Raw genomic sequence first — 25,998 nt, forward strand, 5'->3', positions numbered from 1 at the left:
ATGCTTTGGTGCATGTACTATCACCTTATGAAGTTCTTGGTGAACGTATTAACAGTTATTTATTCACACAGAGGCATTGGCAGTAATTCAGAGCTGTGCTGTCCACCCAATGATTCCAAGTCCAACATTCAATCTCTTCTCCTTGATGAAAGTGTTTGATGAATGAGTTTGTCATATCTAAAACAAAATCACTGAGCTGAAAGACATTAAAAAGGCTCTGTAGAGCTGAGAGGAACTGCAGAGTAATAACTCTCTGTGGGTCCATCACTATGTGCAAACCTGTTCACATTACACTCAGTTGATCAATCGGTTGATCAATTGTTAACTGTAAAAATATTGATTAGTGCAGGTTTAAAGAGGCAGAATTCCATTATTTTTATCATCCAGTTCATCAGGTTTGTTGACCCATACCAGTCACCAACAAAAGTAAAGTAAAAAGACTAAAAAGTCCTAAAAAGCTATTCTCTGCCCCATACACAGCTTATCGTATTATGGTAAATATGAAAAATGCTAAGTAATTTACTCAAAATTTCTGCTGGTTCTCCGCTCTACTTGGCATCTCTTACTGTGAATATGTGATCTGTGGTATTTGTGTCAGTTACAGGCCACCATATGCTGTGCCAGAAGCCTACTGTGGTGCTTCTGAATAGATTTCTAACCAGCACTTAATCTTTGATCTGCTTTCTGAACACAAACACTCTTTTCTGTTTTAGCAGAAATAGACTCTGGAGCATTTGGTTGAGGGGATTCGTTTGTTTACCAGGAGCTGGCTGTGGGATTTGACTGTCTTTCAACAGTTCTTACTGATGACCATAAATGAGGAGTGATGAATTAGTGGAGCAGTCTGTTCATACAGTATGATGCTTGCTCCTGATGAACACGACTGAGAGAAAAAAAGCTATGATGATGATGATTATTATTATTACTGAAAAAAACATTATTGAAAAATCAACATACAGTCATGTGAAAAAGAAAGAACACCCTCTTTGAATTGTATGGTTTTATTTATCAGGACATAATAAAAAATCATCTGATCTGAAATTTAGGTAAATACAACCTCAGATGAACAACACACAACATATTACACTGTCATTATTTATTTAACAAAAACTACGCCATAATGCAGAGGGTTTCTAAGGCCATGTCCAAACATCATTCTACAGTGATAAATTTTATTTTATTATTTAATGTCCTTTGGACAGACGAGACCAAAGTGGAGATGTATGGCCATAATGCACTGCGGGAAAACCAAACACAGCATATCAGCACCAACACCTCATACCAACTGTCAAGCACTGTGGTGGACGCCTGATAATTAGGGCTTGTTTTGCAGCCACAGGACCTGGGCATCTTACAGTCATTGAGATAACAATGAACTCCTCTGTACCCCAAAGTATTCTAGAGTCAAATATAAGGACATCTGTCTGACAGCTAAAGCTTAGCTGAAATTGGGTCATGCAACAGGACAATGATCCCAAGCACACCAGCAAATCTACAATGGAATGTAGAAAATAAAAAGAATCAAGGAGCAATGCTCCAGTCAAAGTCCAGACCTCAACCCGACTGAAATGCTGTGGCGGGACCTTGAGAGAACTGTGCATAAACAAATGGCTGCAAACCTCAATAAACTGAAGCAATGCTGAGAAGAATGCAACAAAACTCCTCCACAATGATGTGAGAGACTGATAAAGTCATACAGAAAACCATTACTTCAGCTTATTGCTGGTAAAGGTGGTTCTACAAGCTACTGAATCATGGGGGCAAGCAACCTATAGATAGACTGAATGAATGTGAGCATGACTGGTTGTTTGTCTCTATATGTCAGCCCTATGAGTGACTGGCCCAGTGAGCCTTTAAAAAACTATAGCTAATGGATCAATGGCTGGATATTATTCTTTTACAAAATCCACAATCACTGGTGAAGTCTACATAGCTATGCAGGTAGTTTCATATATACTACATATGCTGGGGTCTCCACTGATGACAGGTTTGCTGTTACCCCATCATATAGTATTTAACAGATATGAATGGAATTTCATTGGTACTGTTTTAATCAAGTTAAAAGACAGAACTCAGTCAAAAACCAGAAAAATAACTTGGTCATTTGTTCAAATATGCAAAATAAGATATGTTTACATTTTCCTTACAAGCAATTTCTTGTGGTTGTGTGACTAATGACTTTTGTGTCAACCTTATCTTGAGGCCTGGGTCCATGGGTCACAAGTTTCTTTTAACCATCTTAGTCCCTTTCCCTAACCTTAACCTTGAGTAAACTTGAATCATGTGGCAGATCAGGAATAATATTTTCAGCACCAGAGTAAGGTCTTTAGATTATCCAGGAATAAAAAGGATGTAGTTAGTGATTCAGTGTAATTTCACTTTCTAAAAAACATCAGATTTTTTTCAAACCAGTCATTTTGTTCAACCTCAACAGCTTTGTCTTGTTACCAAGGTGCAGCTCAGCTCAGCACCAAGGCCTTTTTAAACCACTAGAGAGGGCAAGCAACCTATAGATAGACTGAATGTCCACTGTCTGTATCTTTGGATCACTACCCAGGGCTCGTGGCCTCAGATTTAAGTCAAACTTTTACCCTCCTGAGGAAATAACACAGCAAGAAACAGAAAGATAAGTTTAAACTTGGTTACTACCAGGCCTTACACGCTTATAGCCGCTAGTGTTATGAGATGCAACATGCTCAGCTGTCTATGTGGACACACCAGGCTGTGCAGTCTGAAAAAAACACAGATATACAGACAAATACATTCTTCACTTTTTTTTTTAGACAATGTATTTTTTTTTTACTGTTTTACTGTTGACTGAGATCCCTCTCCCTGTCTCTGCTTGCCTCTCTCTGTCTCCTGTCACACACACACACACACACACACACACTCAGTCAACACCACTTGAGCTCACATAGTGAACAAGCATAATAAAGGGGAGTGAGAGCCAGTCTTTTTCTCAGTCAGTCACACAATACAAGGAAAAGACTGGCCCAGTTTTAACAAGACTGTGGTGAAAGGTGCAGCTTGAAATTAAAATCCCAGAGTTTCAGAAATCACATACAATTTTCTGTTTGTGTTTACATCGATTTTACTTATTTTAATGCATATTGACTGGCAGTGTTAGGAAGGCTGCTCTGAAAGCACAACTTTGCGAGCTAGCAATAGCTTCACACTTAAAGAGGTTTAACTACAGCAAAGTTACCTTTACCTTTAAAGATTTTTTTATACAGTGTATATAAAATGTTCTTCAGTAAGACGCCTCTCTGCCAGTGTGAGCACTGATCAATGCCTTTGCACACGCACTACACTACACAGGTCAAGTGTGTGGTGGCTGCTTGACGGAAGGATTGCTTGGGCTGATGAAAGAAATGGGGGGTAGAGCTGGTCAAAGGGGTTGAATTATAGTAAATAAATGGTAAATAAAAAATGATTTCTCTCATTTTATGGCTCAAAATTGTTTGTAGTTTCAAGAATAAACTACACAGTCCCAGCTAGAGCTGGACACTGGATGTATCACTAAATGATTATAGATGAACTACCACCGAAAAGGGTACAAAAAGGGTGGTTTAACTACTAGTTTAATTACATATAATTAACTACTCACCAACACTGTTGACTGGGCTGCCTTACCATACAGTGAACAACTTACATAGCCAATTGCAGGCTTATTAACTTAGCAATCCTGCTTGTTATGTATCTACCCACTGGCTAAAATTTTAGTCTGATGCACTGCTGAAATAGTTGTTTCAAAAAGATACTTTATCAGGTGGCACAGTTAGTGCAGTGGTTTGTACTGTCGCCTCACAGCAAGAAGGTTCGAGCCCTGGTTCACCTGGTCTGTGTGGAGTTTACATGTTCTTCCTGTACTCTGGCTGACTCCAGGTACTCTGGCTTCCTCCCACAGTCCAAAGACATGCAGGTTAGATTAATTGGTGACTCTAAATAGCTCGTAGACGATGAATGGTGAATGGTTGTTTGTATATATGTGTTGGCCCTGTGGTGGACAGGCGAACTGTACAGGGTGTACACCACCTCTCACCCAATGTCAGCTGGGATAGGCTCCAGCCTCCATGACCCTTAATGGATAAGTGGTGTAGATAATAGATGGATAGATGGATACTTTGTTTCAGAAGTCCCCTTCAAATTGAATCCAAATTGGCCTGAAAAATTCCTTGTGAGCAAGTAGACTCAAGGGGTAGGCCATGGGTCAAGGTTATAGGACTCATTTTTGATGCAGATGTAGATCAAATACTGCCACCATATGGCCACTTTCTGTTTTAACTCATGAATCTTAAACCAAGAGGTACAGTGACAAATTCCATACCTGTTCCCATTAAAATGCATTTTCTTTCTTTCACCTAATTTGGTACATGATTGCCAATTCTTGTAGTCCGTGAGCGTAGAGTGATGAGAGAAACCTGCTCTCTGAATACACTGTATCTGTGTTGTGCGAGGTTTTTTGATGTAAAATAGTCACACTAGAACGTGATAGAGCATTTTCTGGAGACTGTCAGTGACAGAGTTTTAAATTGGTTAATAACTGGGCTTGGAAATATGAGAATTTAGATGACTTAATGGGATAAATATTTTAATTTGGTAAGCAGCACATCATCCCACCATTTTGACCAACTATAAAACACACTTTCTCACATACTTTTCCATGGAAATTAAAAAAATATATTATTGATTATTTCAGAGGGTTACTAACGACACATGGTTTGGATATTTTCATGTCTGGGGAAATCTGGATTAAAATTGGTTAAGGTTAAGCAGTATAGATAATGCATGGATGGATCAGTGGCTGCGATATGGATTCACTAGAAATTATACCCATTTCATGCTCTTGCAAGGCCTTAATATTTCTCATGGCCACCATGAACTAATCAGCACGATACTGTCATAATGTGTATTTTGAACAGAGGCAACATATTGGCTGATTAGCTTATCACAGATACACTGGTATCAGAATATGTGTCATGTGATGGATGGTAAATAACAAGAAATACCAGAGAAGAAACACCACTTAGTGGCTGTTGTGGAGCTTTCAGTCATAGCACGGAATCCTCTTAGGTGGATGGAGTTTGCCCAGTTGTCATGATGTTTAGCAGTACAAATGGTTTTTTTGTCATGTGCTGTTCCTAAGGTCAAGAATGAATTTGTTCATATTATGTGTTTATGTAAGTGTCTGACATATCTAACAGAAGTTTATTATTAAATCCAGTATTGTTTGGGCTTTATTTCTGATGCAGAGTCCAACTTCTAATCCTCTAATATTAAGTTGATTATTAATATAATTTATATTATTGTATAGCCCTGGCAACGGTTTGCAGAATCCAAGTGTTACTGCAGTGTTTTGTTTTTTTTAACTGCATTTCCAATCCAATCACTTGAAATCATGTGTCAGTCAAACCATGTAGGTGGCACTGTGAGATTCTTCCTAAGATTTTTTTTTTTTTTTCCTATGATGAAATTTGTGTTTCTGTAGCTGGCATTTCCCCCCCCTGTTGCTGTCCTTCCTTTTCTGTTCATTCAACACAAAATGGAAACCAGAAACCAGACCAACTCCACTTTCTGTGGATAGTGTCCGTGAGTGTTTGGAACAGCAAATGTAAAGGCTGGCTGTTATATCATCCAGGTAAAAAGGAACAAAGAATGTACATTATGATGCTACTGCTCATTAGTTTAACATCTCTTAATGAAATGAAAAAATGAAAAAAATAGCTTGTGTTTTTCCACAAAGCTGTGCATGGTCAAATGATGGTGCTGATGACGACGCTTTTAAATTGCACTGTACAGTATGTGAGTATCCATTGTTGCTCTTTCTTTCTCTCTCACTCATCCCTACCGCCTCCACAGTGATGCGTGTTGCATTAACGCTGAGGTGAAGAGTGGGAGGTAGAGGGCAAACTGAGAGGGCTACAAGAGGGATGGAGAGAGCCAGAGAAGAAAAGAATGTGTGTGTGGGGGAGACTGAAACAGATAGATAGATAGATAGATAGATAGATAGATAGATAGATAGATAGATAGATAGATAGATACTTCATACTTCTTCTCCTTCGTTACCTCATTTCTAAAACGTCTGATGGTGATGATTTCCCAAGGGTAACCCACTCAGGTCAAACTAAATCTTCAAGGGATTGAGAGAAGTGGGAGAGAAAGATAGAAAGACAGAAATACAGAGAGATGATGAGAGAGAGATAAGAATGAGAGATTAGCTGGAGGAAGAGAGAGAAGAGGCAGATGGAGAGGAGAAGTTGGTCTCTTTGCAGCTCCAAAGCTCTTAAACCCCCGAAGCTGTGTGGAGAGTAAATGGGAGGGAGAAAGAGAGAGAAAGAGGAAGAGAAGGAGAGAGCGAGAGGTAGAGGGAGGCTATATCGAGGAGAAGAAAAGCGAGAAGGGAGAGAGTGAAAGGGAGAGGAGGAGGGTTTGCGTTGGTGTGTTGGTTGGCAGAGAGAGCGCTTGTCAAAAAAACCTTCCTCTGACAGAAGGCATGATTCACAGCAGAGAGAGAGAGAGAGAGAGAGAGAAGGGAGAGAGGGAGAGGGAGAGGGAGAGGGAGACAAGCGACAGAAAAAGAGAAAAACAGCAGAGATAAAGAGAGAGAGACAGAGAGAAACGACAGGGGCAGAGATGCCGGTAAGAAAAACAAATGAGGATGCTAAATTTGAGACAGGATGACAACACATTACCAGGATGGGACTGAGTTCGATGGACTGGATTGACTGATGCCTTTTAATGACTGTGACCATGTTGATAAGGTTCTGGCTTTTCTATTGATTGGGGTAAAACAGAGCAGGTGGCAGCAGCAGTGATGAAAGAGAGGGTGGTGGTAAGGGGGGTGGATGAGAGAGGATGCTGAAGAATGAAGGCACACTGAAAAGATAGAGAAAGAGATAGAGAGACCAGCAATGATTCTCAACTATCAATAGGCTCCTTTGATGGAGCTTAACGAATTTGTGAGGAAGGCATCACTAATACATGCAAATTAGACAGTTCTGACTTTGATATTACATTTGAGATGGATATTAGTGTGGATACTTCAGGACTACTGTGGAAAGCTGTCTAAAGATGTTTTTCATTATGTGACTGTGTTAGTGTGTTCCTTTCTCTATGTGTTCTCTAAATGGAGTTTTTGAGTCAGTAAATGATTTTAAATCCATTTTTTAAAAACTTTTTTTCTCTGAACTGGTTCAAGTGTAGTGAAATTAGTCAGTGTTGTGCTGAGGTCACTAGTATGTGTGGTGAATGCCCACTCCAGTGTCAAAATACCTTTTCTTGTGATGTTGGTGACTTTCTGTAATACTAAGTGTGGAGATAATCATACTATGTATTGTTGTTGTCTCCAACAAAGCTAGGGTTAGCTGGCTAGTTGAACCAGTTTGGTACATTCAAAGTAGGAACATCAACGTTAAACCAAATTTACTATGACATGTTGGGAAATTCAGTTTCAGATTTCTTATATCAATGGAGGCAACGGCTTTGAAGGAATATTGACGTCATCTTGACTTTATTTTTGGCACCAAATTTGCATGGTGCTTTTGGGCTGTATGGTGCAGGCTGTCACATTAACATCTCTCCAACTTCAAAATGCTTGCTAGGTTGTTTGAGGATTTTGTCTTTTGTTATTTTGGCTGTGAACAGTTTTTCATCCCTTTGTGAGAACTGTTGGTACTGAAGGGACTAGCTACATAGGGGTACAGTCTTTAACTTAGTGTGTAGCCCATTCTTGAGGGAACAATATCAACTAACATTATGAAGAACATTTGAGATTTTTGTCATTTGTTGTTTTGGTTGTGAGGTGTTTTTACCTTTAAGGTTGTGAAAATTGTTGGTATGTTATATGTCATATATACCCCTACAAAATTGGGCATATAGATTAGCTAACTAGGGTTACAGTGTTAAGCTTAATGTTTAGCCCATCCTCTGGGGGAAAACAAAGACCATTTGACGTTTTTGCCTTTCGTTGTCATGGCTTTGAACACTTTAACTCTTACAAAATGCACTGAAAGACACTTAGAGCAACAGTATTTAGCTTACTGTTTCACCTGTCCTTTGGAGAAAAACATACATCTACAAATGTACATTTTATGTTCTTATCTTGTCTTGCCTCTTACATGTTTGTTGCCCTTATGAAGACTATTAGCAAATTCTATGTTAAGATGTAACTTGAAATTAAACATAAGGGTTAAGCAACTAGGGCTAGAGTTTATAGCTCCATTTTCAGCCTGTCCAATGTTTTACCATACATTCATACCACACATTTTTTATTTATTTATTTATTTATTTTTACAAAAAAGTGAATACTTCTTGAGAAACCAGTCTCAAAAAGGGTTTTAAAATGTATTTAATGGATGGAAGTCCTTGGGTTGATGTTTGACCTGAATACATCATTAATATATGTGATACTACCATCCTTACAAGTTGACTGAGGAAATGATTTACTACTTTCTTAGACAGCTTTGGGCTACTTTTGCTCTCTGCAGGCACTGGTGAAATTAAAGAGGCACTCAACAATTTAACATTGCACCTTCATTAAACTGAGGGATTCACAAGAGACACATTGACTTGACTCTTTTTTTCTTCCTAGTATGGGTCAAGCTCCAAAAAACACTGGATTTCGCAATTCCTATTATGCAACTATACTGTGTCTTTCTTTAGACCCTTTTTTGCCCATTTAATGCCCATACCTTTGAAAACTCACATTCAAGTTCGTAACACAGGAATTCTGTTACAAATCTGAAGTTTCATGCCCAATTTGAGGTACCTCTGACATACAGAGCACCCTGGGGGTCATGTGAAAAAAAATATTTAGGTGAGAATCCATGGGAACGACTTAAGAAACGTGCAGATTGCTAAACCATACGTATGGTTTGGCAAACCGGGCACATGGATTGGCAAACTGCACATGTGTTATGTTGAGTACTGCCTTGGCATAAAAAAACCACCAGACACTGTAATTATTAATTTCTGAACTTTATTAATCTGTTCTTACATATTCTCAAAACGTTTTTTTTTTTTTACCTTATGATCCCCAGTGGGCTACATACCGATGACATAATCAGGGTTGTTTTCTCAGACTAGAAAGCTCCATTCAGTGCCACAGAGGACATTATACAACTGTTTTCACAGGTTTAAGTGTACTTCTTGTGACACGATGTACATGATGTACACTGAAATGTTTAAGGTTTATTGAGTGCCCCTTTAAGTAGACATACAAGAATACTCATTATTGACTAATATCTTAATATTGTAATAACCATTCACTGATATTTATCAGCAGACTTTTTCAAGCTGTTTCACATTCAGATATTTTTTTTATTTGCTTTGTTTTCCACAGACAGATGACGGTAATCAAGCAACACAGCCAGAATGAGAGGAGAAGCTTCGACTGGATTCAGTCCTGCATCCACTGTCTTTCTGTCGCTCCGTGTTTGACTGACTAACACTCAGCTTGATAAAGACTTAATAGGCTCTGAACAGACAGCCAGAACAATAAACAACCAGAATAAATACAAATGCAGTCATGTCGGGCAAGAGTGGGAGAGAAGATGAGCTAAGAACACTAACCCTGCGGAGATAAAAACTGGACATATTTTGTCTTATCTTTTCATATGTTTCTCCGAAATCTGGTTGGAATATTTCTTGAAGTAGGATTCCATTTCCAAATTTAATTTGGACATTATGTTGTTTACATCATCTTTATGTCATGGAGATTTTGACAAGAGGATTTTTTAAATCACAAGATTGTCCTAACCTAAAACAGAAGGAATATGCTTCAGTGTATTACAGTGAGAGCACCATTTCTCTAATTCCTTTATTTTTCCATGGCCCTCTCAAAGCCAGCTGCCATGTGTCTTGCACATTTTGAAAGTCATTTTTCAAGCAATTCTTCTCAGATTTAGGGAAATTAACAACTTCACAATTCACTCTTCAAGCTTCACACGTGCCTCCCATCGACCCCTCCCACCATCAGCCAGCCAACCAATCATGGGCAAGCCCCTTAGCCGTCCCGGGTGTTTCAGGAAGAGCTCCTGCTGCCTGGAGAAGCATGGAGCTGGGGATGGGAGAGTGGGAGGGCGAGATGGGGGAATGGAAGGCGGGTATGGAGATGGCTACATACCCCAGCGGTCCATCTATGATACCATGTGCATCAATCAACAGATTGACAGCCATCACCACCACCCTGGAGGCTCCATAAGGCGAGATGGTGGAGGTGAGGGAAATTTTAGTTACTCTGCAAGTGGTTCCCTCAGGGTTAGCAGATCCCCAGCTGATATGTTTGATCCACAGCCCCGCTCTTTAACTCCGAACCCCTCATTTGTGCGGCGACTGGATGAAAGAGCCATTTATGATTCACTGAAGCTTGGCAGTCAGGATGCTGATGGTGGCGGCTGCCACTCGCCAGGACGTTTCACCCGGTCAGTTTCTCCCTCTGTGTCCTCGTTCTCAGCGCCAGGAGTTTCCTCCTCTTCATCCAAGAAACACCATCATCACCACCACCATCATCATGGAGACAGTACAAAGAGCAGAGATGGACGACATTCCTGGAAAGTCCTGACACCTCCAAAACACCTGGAGTGTCTGGAGCTTACTACAACTGAAATGATGGACAGAGGAGGGGGATATCTGAACCCAGGGCACTACCCTCCCCCCGGGGGCCAATCCTCTTCTCTTACCTCCCCTCTCATTTCCCCCTTCTCTGGCTCACCTCTTTCTTCAGGTTACCATACTCCAGTCTTTTTCTCTCCTGCCAAACCTCGTCCCAGTCAGACTCAGAGTTTGCGCTGTTCCCCTCCCCATGTCATTCAACCAAGGCATTACTCCCAGACCCAGAGTCTTAGGCTGTCACCACCCCATGAGCTCAGACGATCACCCTACCGTGCCCCGCTGGTCCAACTGTCCGCTCATGACCTCGAGCAGGACCTGAGGGATCGAGGAGGAGGATGGGGCCGCAGTGAGCGAGAAAGGGAGTGGGAGAGGGAGAGAGAAAGGGAGATGGAGCGAGGGTGGGCCCAGAGAGAGTGGGAAAGAGAGAGGGAGAGAGGAAGGCTGGAGAGGGAGAGAGCAAGAGAAAGGGAGAGGAGGGAAACATCAACTTTTGGGACCTTTGGGTATGGTCGACCAGTTCCTCTGCATTCAGACAGAGACTCTGTGTTTTTAGAGCCTGACCAGGCTTTAGACACAACACCCCTGTTGCTGCCCCAGCCCTCACCTTCACCCTCCCCCAGTGCTGCCCCCAGAATGGGCACCTGCGCTGTGGGTAGGAATAGAGCTGGGTCAAAGGTTGGCCCTGACAGCGTAGGTGGAGGAATGGTTTCTAAGTTTGACAATGGGAGTGTTGGTTTAGTATTAGTTGACAGCAAATCTGGGTGTGGACCTAGGTTAGTAAGTGAAGTTGGGGCTGCAAACATGTCAGAGGCTGAGATCAGGGCTGGAATACAAGAACACCACAGAGCTGAAAGTTGGAACAAATATGACAAAGGATCCAGGGCTAGCATCAAAAATGGGTCTGAAACAAGAATGGGCTCCCAGGTGAAAACAAGACCAGGGGGACGGGATTTGGAAGGAAAAGTCCAATCTGGGGTAGAAATAGAAAATATGGCTCCTGTTAAGGAGGGACACAGGGGAAGTACAAGGAGTGGAGAAAAAACTGGAAGGGGTATGGCTAAACCAGAACCTATTGCTGAGGCTATACCTTCACCTGTTACTGACACTGAGAACAGGGATGGGCCTGAAGATAAAGTTGAGACTGGACCAAGAATGAAGCCAGAGCTTCAGCCAGAGACTGAGGCTAAAGTTAGTTCAAAACAGGTGGAGAACAGGACTGGAACAGAAGCTGGAGTTATAGCTAAACATAATAATGAGGTTGGTTCAGAGTCCAGAGCAGATGCTAAAGTTGAGACAGATGTTAAGACTGCTTTCATATCTGAGCCTGAGGCAGTACAAGAAGCTGGGGGTGGTAATGAGACGGGGACTAAGAGTAACACTGAGACTGGAGTTGTCAGTGAAGCCCCGAAGAGCACTAAGACTACAGATAAAGCTCAGATAAGTGTTGTCGCTGGACATAAAGCTGAAATTACCCCTGCAGATCAGGCTGAGAAAAAGCCTTTGGACATTGATAAGACTGAATCTAGCCACAAAGAGAAAGGCTCCAAATCCCAGAAAAACAAATCATCCAAATCCAGCTCCAGGACTCGACCGGGCACAGCCACAGGGCTACGACCAGGTGTGGTCAGCCCACAACTAGGCATAGGGCTTGGAGACCTTGAGTCACCAGGCCCCTCTGAAGGCATTGAGTCAACCTGGCCACGCCGAATCATTGTCAGAAAGAGGACTGTTCGACAGGGTGGGGCACTCCACAACCTCCCCATACTTCCCCCACTCCCTTCTGTCCTCTCAGCATTGGAGAAGAGGCGCCCACACGCCCTCCTCCACCCTCGCCCAGGCCACTTCTCAGAGAACCCACTAACAAGTGTAATGAATGCTTCAAGTATTGTGGGACGATGCTCACTTAAAGAGCCCTCCAATCCAGACCCGGCACAGGTGGCCAGTTTGGTGGGCAGGGCCTCCTTGAAGGAGCAGAACTTGGAGCACTGGAGGGTCTGCAGAGAACAGGAGGAGCCCAGGAGATCCCGGAGCAAGGAAAAACAAGGAGAGCCAAACAAGCAGAAGACTGAAAGGGAAGACAGGAAAGGAAAAGAAGAGAAAAGAGAGAAGGAGAGGAGAGAAGAGAAAGACAAAAAGGAGGACAAAGTGGGGAAGGAGAAAAAGAAGCTTACTGTTGGTGAGGGGCAGGTAGAAGAAACCAAACAAGAAATGAGAAGGATTGAAGAAAAAGTCCAAGTAAACAAAACTAAGGAGGTACTGAAAAAGGAGAAGGATGTAGAAATAATATCTGAAAAGTTGAATGGAAGAAGTATGAAGATTAAAGATGGAATACAAGAGTGGCATGAACAAGAGTTAGAGGTGGTGGTCACTAAATTACAGAAAGAGGATATTGAAGTGGAGGGAGGAGAAGGAGGGACACTTGGAGAGGAAGGGGGGATGGAGAGTTGGGATGCTGTCCTTGAAATGGTAAATACATTGTGGGATGATGGCTGGGAAAAAGGGGGAGCAGGAGGAGGAGGTGATACAGATTCCTTCTCAGGCTCCCTGCAGCGTTGGCCTCTCCTCCGACCCCCGGTCGGCTTTGGGGGATCACATCCCCCCTCCTCGGCAGCCTCGGAGCTCAGCCTGACAGAGCTAGAGAGGAGAGCCAGGGAGCTGGACTCTGATCTGGAGCACTTAGACCTGTCTCAGACCCACAGGGACACCCAGGATCTATACCAGACGCTGCTGGAGCCACAGAGGGAACGAGCTGACATGTACCAAACACACCCTGGGCCGCAGAGAGAGAAAGCTGCTCTCTTGACAGGTTTGTTTTCACTCTTTCCATAGTTTTTCATTCATGTGCCTGCAATAATATGCTGGATTTGGGAGGTTCCATTAGCAACTATTCATGTTATAGGTGAACTCTACTGATTTTACTCATAAAAAAGTCAGTTTACCTGTCATGGAGAAAACAGTAGGCTATAACTATGGCTTCATTTTTTTAAAGCCCTGATTGTGATGTTGTGATGTCAACAGAGTTATCTTGGCTTGTGCTTGAAAACTTCATATTTATAATAAAAAGCTTGGCTGAGAGCATGGAGTTTGAAAACCAATGTTACCATGCAAGGAGGGCTTGAGAAAACATATCCATAGGTTACATAAAAGAAAAATGTAGGATGTAGGGTTTTTGGAGCTTGACCCATACTAGAGGCATAAAGTCAGATTTTGAATTATTGCAATATGGACCATTGACCACAATGTTAACTAACATAAAGAAATAATAAAATTGTTAAAGTAATTTTGAACACAGGGGCCTTCTATAAGACAAGGGCACAAGATAAGGTAACCATGCAGGACCCACCTTTATGATACTGTAATACAGTAACCAGTAAACAGTAACCATTACATTATCATAATCACAGATGGATTCTTCTTACTGTTCCAAAATGAAATAACAGTATTGACAGTTAAACATGCATGGAATGAAAATAAATCCACAGCACATTACTGATGTTTTTAGATAAAGTACAACAAAGTGGGAATTTTGAGCTTCTACTATTTTGTAATGTAACAATTTGTGTTTTATTTACATTTGGAATGTGATGGTCATGCTTTTTTCTTCTAAATGGATGTAACATTTTTCAGTACAATCAATTAATTCACAATTTTGCATTCATTGTTTATGTTTATTACATTATGTAACCAGTCAAAACAGCAGCATTATTTAGTCACTGAATTGTTTCCTGAATTCAGCGGGTGCTCTGTAATTTTTGTGACTGTCTGAGAGTTTGGCTGAGGTGTAGACTGTGAATTAATTCATTTATATGGACCAAAATAATATGTGGTGTCTGAGCTCCAGCAAAGTGCAATTGTTCATTGTTCTGAACTAATGTATTAATCTGATGCCATGCATGAACATAGTTTTCCAGTATTTTTCCCTCATTCATCTCTACATAATCATTATCTCTACAACTTTATAAATAAAGTATAGCACTCTATTGCAATTTTTTTACATAAAAAAAATTAGTGAGAACATTTCAGCTAGGTGGACTAAACACAGCAAACCTCAGTGTATTGGCTCTCATCAGTGCAATACAGTTTTTGTTTTGTCTCTCCTTTCCTGGTTTCCTTGGAAGCCAAATCCTTATGAATATATTTTTAGATTAGGAGGGAAAGGGAAAATATCAATTCTAATACAGACACAATATCAATGTCACATAAATTACATAACGGGTATATTAAACTACTACCTTGCCTTTTTCAGATAGTTCATGGATCATGTCAGCCTTAGATGATTTCTTACAATACTTTTCAGTAAAAAGGCCCAGGTCAAGACACAGTTTCAATGCCAGGCTCAAATACTCAACCGAGATCTATCCTCAGTTGAAGGAGCCTATAGACCCAGAGCCTATAGGAGGATGCAGAGGTGGGGTGGGGGGATTTTTATGAACATCAGCATAACTTTGGATTTGGGTTTGTTTGTGTGATTGGCATGTGTCTCAGGCATTGTGGGTGATGCTTCTTATTTCAGCTTTACCCATAGCCCATCATATTACCTAAATTAGGATTTGTTGGCTCAGTTTCAACTATCCAAAGGCTTGACCAGGAGGAGAATGAATGATGTAGTGTACTGATTATATCTCTGGTTCCTCTTGTTTAATGTTCCAGGAGTTGGGAGCAGATCCCAGGTCAGTTTGGAGCTTAGTGCTATGGCCTCACCAGCTACAGATGCAGACAGACCTCCTGTTGACTGGTCAAACAAATCTGCTGGGACTTCCACTGTTGGCACAAGGTAATTCCACAAACATAGTGAATGTATTACTTTTATTATGATATTTGGACAATTTAAATTCATTTTGTGGGTGCCAGAGTCACCACATTGATTTGGAACATGGAACGTTCAATCATTTTATGTTTCTGAGAATTTCAGAAATTTTGCAGACTTTTCTCTTTTCATTTCTCTTTTATTTTCTTTTAGATATTTCTATATAGTTTAACACTGATCATGCACAGATTCTATCTGAATGCAAATTAAATGTATAAACCTTCTTGAGGCTGAGCAGTGAGTGAAACAAATAAACAAAATGACAGTGGCTCCACACGAGACATAGGGCACACCACATGTAATCTGTGTATCAAACAGAGTGAACACATGAATATAGGAAAAAAAAAAAAATCTCTTTCAGTCCCAGAAATTAAGGCAGATTCCTAAATCTAAAATAAATTCCTGAAGACATTTTCAAAACATGTTAATTTGCTCCTGTCTCCATCAGCATGTCATTATTTCCTAAATTTAGTGCCATTGTTTTAGTTTAGTACAGCTGACTTCCTTTTGCAATAGTTCAAATGTTGGGCATTTGGATGATTTGGTGGGAGATTCGACTGCACATTCACACATTTGTTGCCTTTGCTGCCATCTTATAGCTTTATCATGTGTCATTATTGTGAACATCTCATACTTGTAGAACAGCAGAGTGTCTATCCACAGTTTGGAATGAGAAAAGGCACATTAAGCACGTAGAGAAGTACAATGTTAATGAGCTGCTAGAGAAAGGAAGTTTTTTCAGGTGTGACACTTGGCCTCTCTTTATTGGTTCTGAAAGGCACTAAAAGCTAAGAAAGGCTGGCTGCCATTGTAATTCCAATACACTAATCTAGTTATTTTGTATAGAGCCCCAAACCACTATTGGTGTACAGCAGTGGACCATTTGGACTTTCAACCGAAGTCCACATGGTCCACTTCAAATATGGACTATGTTGACTGTATTGGTTGGTTTTTAAATGTGGACCATCTGGACTTGACAGGCTGAAATGGTGCTGTACAACATTTGTGATTTTGGGGTTTTTACTGGCAGGACATACAGTGTAGTGCCCTTAATAAGCTTAATATATTTTTACCTATTCAAACTTGCATCAAAATTGAGGTTTTTATGGTTTAGTAACATTTTTAGTCTGGACAGTTATAAAACATTACGACTATTGTAAACATGATTCAGGTGTTAGATATACATTATAAAGCAGCTAATAAATAAAAACATAAACTAAACCATGCCATGGCCTCGGCCAAATTAAAGAGCTAAGGCATTCATAATGATGTGTCCATCACCTAGACATCTGTGCAAGCATTCAGATAAGAGATATATAAAAAGTGCTCAGTGAGGACTGAGACACAAAAACAAATTATTGGCCTTGATCTGAAAATGTGGGTTTTGAAAAAATTGATGACAGGTTGTGGTAACCAATGGTAGACAGAGAACATTAAAAGTCACAGAAGCTTAATATACACGTGGGGATGTAGCAGTCATTTGACTGCCTTGTCTTTTTTCCAGCTCTACCAAAGAGGACAGCTCTCCAGACTCCAACTTGACGCTGGAGTCAGACTCCAGTGGCGTTTTCCTCTCCTTATCCAATCAGAGTCAGGAGGAGGCCGGCTCTGACAGCGACCAACCAGTCAGCGGTTCTGACTTAGGCAGCAGCAGTACGTCACTGGAGAAAGATGGAGAAGATGGAGGGTTAAAGGAATGGGGGCGGGAAGAGAGTGCAGAGCTACAGTGGTGCTACCCATCACTCCTCAACACCTCCCCGCATGAGGACATGGAACTAGATGGTGAAAAAGAGGAAACAGGGTGTGGAAGGGTGGGAGGATATGAAGAGAGAGGGGAGGATGAGATTAGAAGGAAAGATGATAAGATAGGAGTAGTTTCAATCACTAAGTTCCCACTTGACCAAACAGACATTGTGAGCTTGCCAACTCTGAATAATCCACAAAGTGAAGAAATACCACCCAGGAAAAAAGTGACCCTCATGGGACATGACCCCCCTTTTCCTCTTTCTCCCTCAAAACAATCAGTCAAACACCTTCTAGATCCTAATCAGAAACCAATCAGAAGCTCAGGACTGGACTGTGGTGACTTAGATCCCTTTGTCCAGTCGGATAGCTTTGTTTACCTTGCTGTGTCTGCAAGACCCGCCTCCCGGGGTGAAATCACCACAGTAAAAGAAGTTACCACCCATGATACAGAACAAGACTTAATACAAACAACACTTGATGATACAAAACAACATTTGGATAGCGTGAAAACACACTTGGACCAGTCAAATCCAGAACAGGATGCCAAACCAACTCACCTTGGCCCACTAAAACCAGAGGAAGGAGATTTTCTGTGCACAGACAGCTTTGTCTATCTGGCTGCTCCAGCCTGCCTCCTGCTGGGGCCTGCAGGAACCACACCCTACAGCGGCAGGTATGTGCATTATATGTGTTCATTATAGCTCTAGCGCATTCACTGTTTGTGATTCAAAGCTATTTCTTTAGTTTAGCTGCAGATCTGCACATCTCCTCCTGCCTCATGGTGGCACTCAGCTAAGTAAGGTAGTCCAGATGTCTTTCTCCCTAGCCATCTATTCCAGCTCTCCCTGGGGGGATATTAAGGTGACTCTGGCCCAGATGGAATATGTGATCCCCCAGTGTGTAAACTCAAGTCAAATTTTATTATATAGCTCAATATCACACATCACAAATATGCCTTGAGGGACTTAACAATCTGCACAGTGTGCTCTGGGTCTTCCATGGGGCCTCCTCCCGGCTGGGCTTGCCTGGAATTTCTTGACAAGGAGGAGTCCAGGAGGCAACCTATTCAGATGCCCAGACAACCTCAACTGGCTCCTTTCAATGAATTTAGTCAAATCCTTCCAGATGTCTTCGTTCCACTCCCTAGCTCTGAGGGTTGCTCCCACTATCCTTTGACAAACTGTTCATTTGCTTAGTTTGGTCATGTTTTGGTCAAGCCCATGACCATAGATGAGGATTGGAATGTAGACTGACCAGTAAATTGAGTGTCTGGCAAATAGGAATCTAAATGGCCCAGTTGGGTAGCAGAGTTGTGCCCAGAAAGTTATTAGTCCCTTTACGTTACCTGATTGTAATCAATTTATCTGACAATGGAGGTTGTCAAGCTGAATGAGTCTTTTCAAGCCTGTTTAGATCAGGGGACTCCAGAAGCAGCATAGTTATCAGGAGGCCAAAAGGATAGTAGAAGTGAAAATTTGGGAGGTTCCTGGAGAAGGGAAAATCTTCATTTTCAAATAAATATGAAAATGAAGATATTAGATAAAAATATGGAAATGTTTTAAATAAAGACTTTGGCCAATGCAATTAAATATTCCCATAGTGCAATATTTGACTCAGATTCTGTCTATCATATTTTTCCAGGGAGTCAGACTCTGAGAGTTCAGGCTCTGGCCCTGTTGATCTGTCAGTCCTGGGTTGTGGCTCAGTGGCAGGGGACAGTGACTGGGACTCAGACCTGTCCGATTCTGATCCTAGTCGCTCCTCCAGAAGCTCTGCTGCTGGTAACAAATCTTCTGGTGTAGTACGACCTAAACGACTGCCTGCTGAACCTGGCTGGGACTTGTTTGGAGAAACCACTGAACCTGAGGTGCTGAGCGAGCTCTTCACAGAACAGGACAGAAACAACAATGGTAAAGCAAGAAATGGTTACTGGGGTTACCACCAGCATGCCAGTGACACCAGGCATTCCCATGGCAACTCAGTCTGTCACTACAACAGTGAAGCCAACAACAACAATGGTAGAGCAGTCGTCAACAACAAAGAAAGTGACATGGCAGTTCAAACCAGCCCAGAGATCAGTGTGCACAGGAAGCAGAAAGGAGAAAGATAAGGAGATGACATCATCATCACTGGTAAAGTTCACAGAACTGGGCGGAGGCTGAAACCCATAGACCCCCTCCTTCATCTTCATCGTCTTCATCATCTTCACCATCATCGTCGTCTTCTGGTTGACTTATGAAGGAAATGTTTTTTGTTTGACAATTTGGGAAGAGCTTTCATTGCTTGAAGCTGCTTTGGTTGCAAAGAAAAGAGCTTCAACTTGTTTTGTAGAAACTGATAGCTTGAACAACTACAGCTTTTTGCCTGTAAATTTTTTATTTTGCATCTAGCTGCTGCCATTGCCTTCTTATGACCTTATAAAGGCTGCATAAAAGACTAGTTAATTGTTGCATTTTCTTAGATTAGCCTACATAGTATCATATATATATAATCAGTTTGAGACAGTGTGAGACTCAGGCTAAACAGAAACCTTCAGGTTGAAATTATGTGGAAATATGGCCACTGATAGAACATTTAGAACATTTAGGTAACATATGCAACAGTTTCATTCCTAATGAGTTTAATCAACTTCTGAAACTCAAGGTTGGTTTATTAGTTACATGTTCACATATTCTTAATTTAAATAATGCATATGAATAATTCTGTGTTTTTTTTTTATTCTGTTGAATGTACTGTACAGGATGTACACAACTACAAAGATAGTCCACCCTAAAACAGAATGCAGCACATTAGACATTCTCAATAATTTGGTTTGGTCACCTGAATTTAAATATTATTAAAATTTAGGAATTTGGTTAGAATAACACATGTTGATTACAGTTGGGCAAAAGAATTTCTGTTGGATTCTTTGTGTTATCTCTTTATAAAGATTACACTTTCCCGCCCCATATAACGCCTGATCTTACTATTTCAAGTATGTATTTTAAAAACTGAATTTTAAACATCAGGCCGAGGTCTTTACAGTGTACAATGTATTTTATAATCACATCCAACTTTAAAGTGTATTTAACAGTGTGTTGATAATATATTTTGAACATTGAGATAATTATAAAGCGAAATATATATGTGATGAATGTGCAAACATGAACAAATAATAGAAGGATTTAGTAATAACATTTAATTTAAATGTTTTATTTATCAATTAGATTTGAAATTGTGAATGTAATAACTGAGCAATATGCTTACAGATTCATGCTATACTCTATGTTTCATATGTGGAAATGTTGCCTGAGTGCTGTGTATAATAATGTTTGAGTTTAATTTTATTTAAACAGCCAAATACCAGTTGTAAATGCAGTTACACGCTCATTTAGCGGCTCTATCTGTAACATTTTTAAGCATCAATTTATCACTAGGTAGCTTGGTACAATTGCCATAAACAATGAGACCATGGTTGAGGTGACTGAAGTCTTTACTGGTGTCTTTGTCTCACACCAGTAAAGACTTAATCTCTCATAATCCCCATTGTGCCCTTTCTCTCCTTACCTCTGTGGCATTTTTGGCTTTATTGAAGAGGATAAACATGTTGGAAACATTTTTTTTTCTTCATTTGCCTCTCACTCCCATTTTTCACAGTGAGAAAATCTAGCCACTTTAGCTGTTTGTGCTGAAGCTTCCATAAGATTTTGCTTGGATGCACACAATGTAAAATGCAGTGTGGAGGCTGTAAGAGCTGCCAGTCATCCCAGCAGTGGTCTTGTTCTTGAGTAATTGTAAGTGCTGATGTCTTAAAATGAGGTATGTGGTAATAATTTACTGATGTTAAAAATGATACATGTAGCACCTTTAAAAGAGTGCACAGTACTATCAGATTTGTTATCCTATTACAAATATGACAAAGGAAAGGTAGAAGGTTCACAAATTGTTGTGTTACACAATAATAATTCTTGTTAAAAGATGATGTCATTATGAAATGATGGCCTGACAGGCAGGTTTAGTTGTGGTATTTTAAATTTGCACTTGAATTTCAAATTGATTTGTAAGAGGTAACTCTTTAAATTTTGACAGCCTCCAAGCCAACTAAATATGTCTTAGTGTGCACTGAGAGTGAAGGTGATTGTCAGAATTTGGAAGCTGAATCTATTGTGTGGATGCTGCAGCCACATTTCTTGATTGACATAAGATGGTTTTTTTTTTTTCCCCAAGAAAAATGAAAACTGTTTCTTTGTGCAGCTTTAAATGCTCTGCCAGTCTTTATTCATGATGATGCTCTGTTTAAACCAACAGGATTTGGTAGAGCCCTAAATGCACCTGTCTGCTTCAGTGATGGATTTATTTCTTGTGCTGTTGAGCACAGATGTACAAGCACATCCCAGGAGGAATTAAGTGCTTCATTAGCATATCTGTACTTTTAAAGCTGCAGGTTTTTGTTTTTGACTGTCAGAATGTCTCATGAAGTTAATGTTAATCATGGCTGAAGTAATGACTGATGAAGGTTTGAAAAGAAGTGAGCTGTGAAGACATTTTGGCATGGCCGAACCAACCAGTTAAATGGACTCCCATAGCAGGAGAAACCAACCTTTGCTGGAATAATACTATCTGACCCCAGGTTTTTTTTTTTTTTTTGGTGTATTTGATTAAACATAAAGTGAAAGAATAGGTACCACACAAACACAAATTGGTGTTTTAATCTCCATGCAATCCATTACAAACATGGGATGTACAACTTGCAGTGTTTGGCAAGTTACTTTAAAACTGTAATCAATTACTCATTATTCACTGAAAAAGTAATTACACAAAAGTAATTACTCAGCAGAAAAAGTAATGTGTTACTTAACTTGTGACTTTACTTGTGTTACCCTGCCCAGCTCTGTCAAAGGTGCCTTTAGACAACTCCAAATCCTCCACACACACGCACACGTCGCATCTTTAGTATTTAATGTGTAGAAATATAAAATGAGATATTTTGGTTAAGAAAACAAACCGGTTTACTGACCATCCAGCAACTATCTTAATCTCAGTGATTGCACACAGTGCTCCATAAAGTCTTGACCTCAGTTGCGCAGTTCACACAATCTCCAATCTCCAATCTCCTCACACAAACAAGACAACTTTGGCATCTCCAGAACTCATATTTCTCCTTTATTGGTATAGGCTAACCACCTCCCCACACCTTGAGGTCCAATGCCAAGCTAGCACATCCCAGACTAGTCTCTCCCTTGACCAAGACCAAACTGATTTATCACATTTATCTAATTCTTGGTAAGATAGCAAACAAGCCCATCCCCAGTGTCAAAGTAACGGAGCATTAGTAACTGTAATATTACTGTTAATTATTGAATTTCAAACTGTAATTTCTACCATTACTCGTCACTGTATACTACCCCATACCAACAAAATGCCATATGTAATAAAATTAAAAGCACCTTTCACATACTCCAAAAATTACATTTCAATCTGGCTGTTTGTGTTGTATCATGAAATATAGGCTACTGTAGTTCCTGTGCCTCAGAATTCCTGTCATTTGTGTTGCTAGGCAACAGCTAGTTGCTAGGAAGTTAGGTTGAGAAATGTAATATACTTACAAGTTTTGAAATTAAGAGAGAATGAAATTTCACTGATTGCCTTAAAGTCAAAAACATACCCAAGAATAGAGAATAGCGTTGTTGCTAACGTTACGTCTCTCTCTCTCTATCTTTGTCCTTCACACAGACTGCCTCTCTTTCCCTTTTGTCACAGACACACACATAGGCCTACACATTTGCTCTCTATCACTGTATTCTTACATTCTTATGTTCTTCATTTTTTGCTTCACTAAAACTAAAGTAGGTCATTTTAAGTCTTCCCTTTCCTCCACCGAATTTGCAATTAGTGCATTTGGTATTCAGTATTCAACAGTTTAAAATTCAGTTTGGTTTTACAAATACCTTCAGCTCCAAGATCAGTTAATTCAGTTAATCAGTTAGCTTCAGTTAATTTAGCATGGCAAACAAATACCTGCATGTCCAGTTACTAAAACTTGATTCACACCTGCCAACCAGTCAGAATGGACCTGCTTTATTTGATATTCTACTTTACTGGCACCAAGTCGCCAATTAATAAAATGACCAAACTAAAACCATACAGCATTCAGTGACATACAGTGAACCTGGGACGTCTGGGATCCCAGGTTATGCACTAGTTTTGTTGGTGATCCAGCCTTTTCATATCTGTTAAGGCAGTATTAAAATCAGGGAGTGTATCTTTTAAGCAAGTGTTATACTTGATGCATCTGCGAGTACAGGAGGGTCCACCAGGACCCACATGACATAAATTTCATCATCAGAAGGTGGACATGAGGCTCTGTGTGGAAATCCGCGTACCCTCCAATTTGTTGTGTCCACGTGGCCATTACACTACAAGTAACTGCGCATGTGGTCCAGAAAGCGGACTCCAAGTGGACTGTCTGCAGCTGTCTGTGTGCATGTGTAATTGAGGCCTTAGAAACACAACAGAATGAGCGCTTATTTGTAAGCTCACATTATGATATTCCACATAGTTTGGACACATTCCACGCACATTTCACATATGAGCAATAAAAAGATATGGAGCGTGTGAATGTGTTATGAGGGACATAATTTTCAGTGATGCAATCACCTTCTTTTTATTTTATATGAGGGATTGCATTGGAACATGGCTGTAATCAAGTTTAGCCGAGCCAGTTTTCCACTGCAGCTTCACAGTTGGGCTCCAGGCAGTTTCTTGGTGATTCTCTGCCAGCCTCTGGCATCTTGACATGATAATGTATGGAGAGCTGTGCTGTTTATTTGAAGCTGACTTGTTTCTTGCTGTAAAAATGGGACAGAGCCATGGCATCTATAAACTACCTGGACAAACTATAGAGCCTGTTTACAGGACACTGTTCATTACAAGTCACCTGTGTGGGATTTTTCTCTAATATACTTTTAACAATATATATACAATTGGCATCACGCATTGTAGCACTTAAAACCTGATTTCCATTGGAAAAATAACATCTTTTTTTAACCCTGCTGCTTTACATGTGTGGTGGAAGGAAATATTTGTTGCAGTAAGTAAACTTTAAAGCTCAGAAACTGGACCAAATGAGAGGATGAGCCAGATAGTTGTATGTACTATTTTTTAATCAATGAAGTAATCTTTGATTTTCGCTCGCATTAAACTGTGGCAAAACATCTAGTTTCACTGTGATATATTAAGGATAAACTACATTACACATCCTACACTGGCTTTTGTAAAATCCAGTAATATCAGGCCATGTGCGTAATTTTGCTGTTCATGTTACTGCTGGTCACTTTTAAAGCTTAGTGGTGATTAAGAACTAAGACCTGAGAGGGTTTTGTAGTGGAAACAGATGATTTATGTGAAATCTTATTGTGTGCCATATTCCCAAGCCTTGCTGAAATGCATTAATGTACAAATAAAGACTAAATTTGATGGTGGAATGTGACTCGTGTTTCAGCTGTCTTAACCCTGTTCTATGCTGGGCATGTTATTCACAATGGACTACATTTCTTTATAGGCTACCCTTGAACCCAGGTTCACCGATATACATGAATCTGAAAGAACCTAGCAAAGAATCCAGAGCAAAACTGCACTGCTGTAATAGTATTTTTATATTAAAAATCCATCAAACAACTGTGTAATGTGAATGGAGAAATGAAATGACCACTAACTCTACATCCTCAGCTCTACTGAGTGTTTTAGTGGCCTTTTGTAAATAATTTTTGGTTCAATATCCTGAAGTTTTCTCCTTGTTTTCAGCCAACTAATAAACTCACTTTGCGCTAACTAGTCAGCACCAAACAGCAGACAGAAAAAGTTAGTGACTAGCTTGTGATTAGCAGCTAAAGAGACAGTGCATTTTTGTCAGAAGATGGTAGAGGCCAAACACAGAGTTTTAAGGAGATGCATTCATCAGATGGACAAAAACACAACCCCAAATGAATGAAATAAGGAAAAAACAGCTGTTGCAGCTTTAATCCTTAAATAGTTAAAAATTTGAAAATTTTAAGGATAATTACAACATTTCCAAACCAATCCCTAGGTTAGTCAACAATGCTGAATTTTACAGTTAATTACCTTACCTGTCCATGATATCCATTAGCTTACATCTGTAAGCTAATGGATATCATGTACTTTCTATGGGTGAACATGTCCAGTTTTGAAAGGGGGACTGATGATGATGATGACTCATGTTTCTTGTCATGTTGGACAAGTGACACCACCATGTTCCTAGATCTCAGCAAATAGTTAATGCAGAGTGTTCTTATAACCATTCAAATCATGGCAAAAAAGTATGAATATAAGACCAATGTTGTAATAAACTTGAGTGATGGTAATTATTCTAGCTAAGCTTTTTGATGTAATTCCAATGTAAAAATATAATTCCAGTGTAGTTTTTACAAGGATTTACCTTATAAAAAATGACTTCCTGGTCTTAATCTTAAACCTAATTCTAACCCTATTCCTAAAACCAAATCTTAACCATCAAATACCCATTTAAATGTATGAGACCCAGCATTTCGGTCTCCACAAAGCTGTTGGACCCCACATGTATAGTAAAACAAGCTGACACACACACACACACACACACACACACACACAGACATATACATACACATAGCCAATGGTGCCATCTGTGTATTAAGCAGTACATGGTGTATGAGGACTTGTGTCAGTAATGTAGGTCTGTCCATCTATTTAAGGCTGATTAATTAGAGCACTTTGAATAAGGCCAGAGAGAAAGAGAGAGAGGGAGAGATAGACTACCATTATGAATAGTTAATCTATGTGCCAGTTCCTCAGCCACCACA

At 40.2% G+C, this 25,998-nt stretch overlaps 1 protein-coding gene across 3 annotated transcripts; it reads left to right on the top strand.

The window, feature by feature from the left end:
* Window positions 1-6,164: 6,164 nt before the first annotated feature.
* LOC108896114 (uncharacterized) lies at window positions 6,165-24,627 on the top strand. 3 transcript variants are annotated; one of them, XR_001963065.2, is made up of 6 exons: window positions 6,165-6,639; window positions 9,341-13,417; window positions 15,262-15,385; window positions 16,923-17,837; window positions 18,806-23,296; window positions 23,334-24,627. XR_001963065.2 is itself a non-coding variant. In XM_018695121.2 (5 exons), the coding sequence occupies exons 2-5, from the start codon at window positions 9,991-9,993 to the stop codon at window positions 19,272-19,274; spliced, it is 4,935 nt and encodes a 1,644-aa protein (XP_018550637.1). In that variant the 5' UTR covers window positions 6,165-6,639; window positions 9,341-9,990; the 3' UTR covers window positions 19,275-24,627. The 3 variants fall into 3 exon arrangements, 2 of the variants coding, with proteins under 2 accessions (XP_018550637.1, XP_018550638.1); XM_018695121.2 differs by having other exon boundaries at window positions 18,806-24,627; XM_018695122.2 differs by lacking the exon at window positions 6,165-6,639 and adding an exon at window positions 6,646-6,761 and having other exon boundaries at window positions 18,806-24,627.
* The last annotated feature ends 1,371 nt before the right edge of the window (window positions 24,628-25,998 follow it).

Source organism: Lates calcarifer, linkage group LG19 (assembly GCF_001640805.2).
Source record: "Lates calcarifer isolate ASB-BC8 linkage group LG19, TLL_Latcal_v3, whole genome shotgun sequence".
Lineage (NCBI taxonomy): Eukaryota > Metazoa > Chordata > Actinopteri > Centropomidae > Lates > Lates calcarifer.